This window comes from Helobdella robusta (genome assembly GCF_000326865.2).
Source record: "Helobdella robusta unplaced genomic scaffold HELROscaffold_29, whole genome shotgun sequence".
Taxonomy (NCBI): domain Eukaryota; kingdom Metazoa; phylum Annelida; class Clitellata; order Rhynchobdellida; family Glossiphoniidae; genus Helobdella; species Helobdella robusta.
The window spans coordinates 919,119-922,782 of NW_008704475.1; the positions used below are offsets into that span (position 1 = coordinate 919,119).

The window sequence follows — 3,664 nt, forward strand, 5'->3', positions numbered from 1 at the left end:
TCGTACGCTATCTATTGCGACAGAAATGTGAAATGAATCAATTTAAAACTAACTCTGGTCGTACTCTCTCGATTCGAATGATGAGCTTCTCCGATTAATACTATATATATTGCATTTGACATTTTATTTTATTTCATTATTTTATTTTATTTGTGCTGTCATTTTCATTGTTTTTATTGCTGAATAAAAGATTGTTCCCATTATTATTATTATTATTATTATTATTATTATTATTATTATCGCAATTAGTGGATGTGTAACAGAACTAAATTCGCTGCCAGCAAAGATGGTAGGCCATAATATTATGTCCCTAAAAGATACCGCAGAGAAAACGAGATTGAAGCTGCGAAACTATTTTAAAACCAACCATAACAAAGAAATTCAATGTTTGTGCAAAGAATCAACAATCAATTGCATCAAAGTTGACAATATCCTTTCAAAATCAAATGCCCTAAAATCATCGCTCAAACAGCTGGAAGATGAAGAGTTGAATCATGTTTCAATCACGTTCTTTCGCTTGTGATTCATGGCACAATTATCTCGAAAATAAAAACCGTCATCAAAACTAATAATATTTCTCGTTGGTCAAAAACTCTAGAGAATCTTGCTGGAGTCTTCTTCAAATTTGCCAGGAAATATTTGGTACAGCAACTGCCAACAAACGCCAATTTGTTTAAATGGGGCAAAACTCCAAGTCCTTTGTGCCCTCTCTGCGGTTGTAAACAAACAAATAAACATGTGATTTCTAACTGCGGTTCCACATCCGCACTTAAAAGATACACGGAAAGACATAATAAAATTTTAGCCGCGATCACCAACCGATTGAAACTGTGTGCGCCTGCCTATTGTCGGTTGTTTGCAGATTTGAAAGTTGACGGTGTTCACCCTATATCAGATCTGTTCAACACTCTACGACCTGACATCGCCATACTACATGGCAACACAGTAGAGATCTTAGAGTTTACGGTTTGTCATGAAACAAATCTTGAATCATCCAGGCAATACAAGATCAAAAAATATTCAGACAATTTGCACAGTTATCTAAATGACAACTATAAACACTGCACAATAATTATAAATACTTTTGAAATATCACCAATAGGTTTTTATAATAATTTTAATCTATCACTTTTTAAAATTTTGTGGCCAGATTCTTTCAACGATGTATTGATAGAGACAGTTATAAAGCTATTGTATGGCATATATTGTGACAGAAGCAATTTGTGATAAATATTTGAATATACTTCACCGCTATGTACTTTTTCTAAAAATGAGCATTGTGGCAATCATTGATTACCACATTTTTACATTTTATTACATTATGTGACGTTTCATTATTTTATTTTCATAATTATTTAGTGTCTTTGCTTTGAAATAAAAGAGTTCGCATTATTATTATTATTATTAATCATAGTCAGAACAAAGAGATTCAATGCTTATACAAAGAATCGAAAATCGATTATATCAAGATCGACAACACTCTCTTAAAATCAAGTTCCATAAAATTATCGCTCAAACAATTAAAAATAAAAAGAATTGAATCGTCTTTCAATCATGTCATTTCGCTGGAAAGTTAGGGCACAATTATCTCCAAAAGAAAAATCGTCATCAAAGCTAACAACATTTCTCGTTGGTCAAAAACTACGGAGAACTTTGCTGGAGCCCTCTTCAAATTTGTTAGGAAATATTTAGTGCAGCAACTGCCGACAAACGCTAATTTGTTTAGACGGAGAATTTTGCTGAAGCCCTCTTCAAATTTGCTAAGAAATGTTTAGTGCAGCAACTGCCGACAAACGCTAATTTGTTTAGATGGGGCAAAACAACAAGCCCTCTATGTCCTCTCTGTGGCTCTCCGCAGACGAATAAGCATGTGGTTTTTAACTGTAGTTCCACCTCCGCTCTAGCAAGATACACCGAAAGACAAAAGATTTTAGCCGCGATCACCAACCGGTTTAAAGTATGTGAGCCTGCCATTTGTCGGTTATTTTCAGATTTGAAATTTGACGGTGTTCAGCCTACATCGGATCTGTTCAACACCCTACGTCCCGACATAGCCATACTGCAAGGCGACGCAGTCGAGATTTTGAAATTTTAAGACGATTTGTTCTATTCCAATTAATAATTGAACTTCATATGTACGACATTTCATTGACGTGGATAGAAAATACATTAGACCTTCTGATAACAGAGACTGTGAGAGATTCTATATTTTATAAGTAGCCAGTGCAAGAGAACAAGATATGGAGATATATGAGAAAAGAAAGGGGTACGAGCAACTAGACGAGCAGCAGGATTAAAAGCTTTACTTAAAGGATAGAGTATAGAATTAGGAAGACCATAGTAGAGTGAGTTACAATAATCAATCCTAGATAAGACTAACGAAGTAACAAGAAGGAAAAGAGTAGGATCATCAAGAAAAGGCAAAAGTTTTTTATTTTACGTAGATGAAAATAAGAGCTTCTAGCAACACTATTAATCTGAGAAGAAAAAGACATGGTAGAAACAAAGATAAAACCTAGACTACGAAACTTGTGAGAGACATCAAGAGTTTTAGAATCAGGTAAGATAATAGGAGGAATAGTAATAGAGTGTTTAGATTTATTAAAACAAATTAATTCAAACTTAGAAGGATTAAGTTCAAGACACATAGAGTCAGACCAAGCGATAATTGAAGAAAGACATAGAGATAGATTATGAAGAACACTATTTAGATTAGATGGAGGAAAAGAAGTATAATTGTAAGAATCATCAGCATATAGTTGACTAGAGAAAAAAAAGTTTTTAATAATACGAGGTAGTTCAGAGGTACAGAGTATAAATAGAAGAGGGCTAAGGATAGAACCCTGATGTACCCCGAAACTAAGAGTAGAAGAGTTAGAAGTAGAATTATTGAGAACAACAGAAGAAAACCGATTACAGAAATAAGAAAAAAACCAAGATAGACAAGAATCAGTAATATTAAAAGAAAGAAGTAGCAGTCTCAAGAGAATAGCATGATCAACAGTATCAAAAGCCGAGGAAAAGTCAAGGGCAAGAAGAAGAGTAGGATTACTATTGTCACTAGAGAGAAGGATACCATTGTGTATTTTGAGTAAAGAAGTTTCAGTACTGTGAGCAGGCCTGAAACCAGATTGAGATACAGGTACAGGTAGCAAGGAGTAAGAGTTTAAATAAGATGACAATTGATTAAAAATTACTTTTTTCTATTATTTTAGAGATGAAAGTAATATTAGTAACAGGTCTATAATTAGATAAAGAGATAGGATCTAAGGATAAGTTTTTAAGAATAGGAATAACAATAGAATTCTTATAAAAAGTAAATAATTTGGAGGTGGAAAGAGATAAATTAAATAATTTGAGAATGATTAGATAAAATATTAAAAAAAATTCTTTAAGTAAATTAGAAGGAAGTAGATCTAGAGAACAGGTTGTAGCTGACATAGAATTAATAATTAGATCTAGAGAACAGGTTGTAGCTGACATAGAATTAATAATTTTAGTAAGTTCTAGAAGATTTGTTGGAGTAAATACAGAAAAAGATTCAGTAGTAAGTTTAGTAAAGTTATGAGTAGAAAAATTAGAATTAGATGTTCTTAAAGTAGTAATTTTATTTACAAAAAAAGATTTCGAAAGCTTTTTGTTTAGTTTTTCGACTTTTCTAACG

At 32.7% G+C, this 3,664-nt stretch overlaps 2 protein-coding genes across 2 annotated transcripts in view; one reads left to right on the plus strand and one right to left on the minus strand.

The window, feature by feature from the left end:
• The window catches only part of HELRODRAFT_174249 (hypothetical protein), a gene marked incomplete at both ends in the record, with an annotated part of 5,810 nt that extends 4,583 nt beyond the window's left edge, over positions 1-1,227 (plus strand). The window contains one exon of the mRNA XM_009020791.1: positions 1,151-1,227. Coding sequence (XP_009019039.1) covers positions 1,151-1,227 — 77 coding nt within the window. The remainder of the gene's footprint in view (positions 1-1,150) is intronic.
• Positions 1,228-2,829: 1,602 nt separating this feature from the next.
• Positions 2,830-3,664, minus strand: part of HELRODRAFT_174250 (hypothetical protein) — a gene marked incomplete at both ends in the record, with an annotated part of 4,861 nt that continues 4,026 nt past the window's right edge. The window contains one exon of the mRNA XM_009020792.1: positions 2,830-2,859. Coding sequence (XP_009019040.1) covers positions 2,830-2,859 — 30 coding nt within the window. The remainder of the gene's footprint in view (positions 2,860-3,664) is intronic.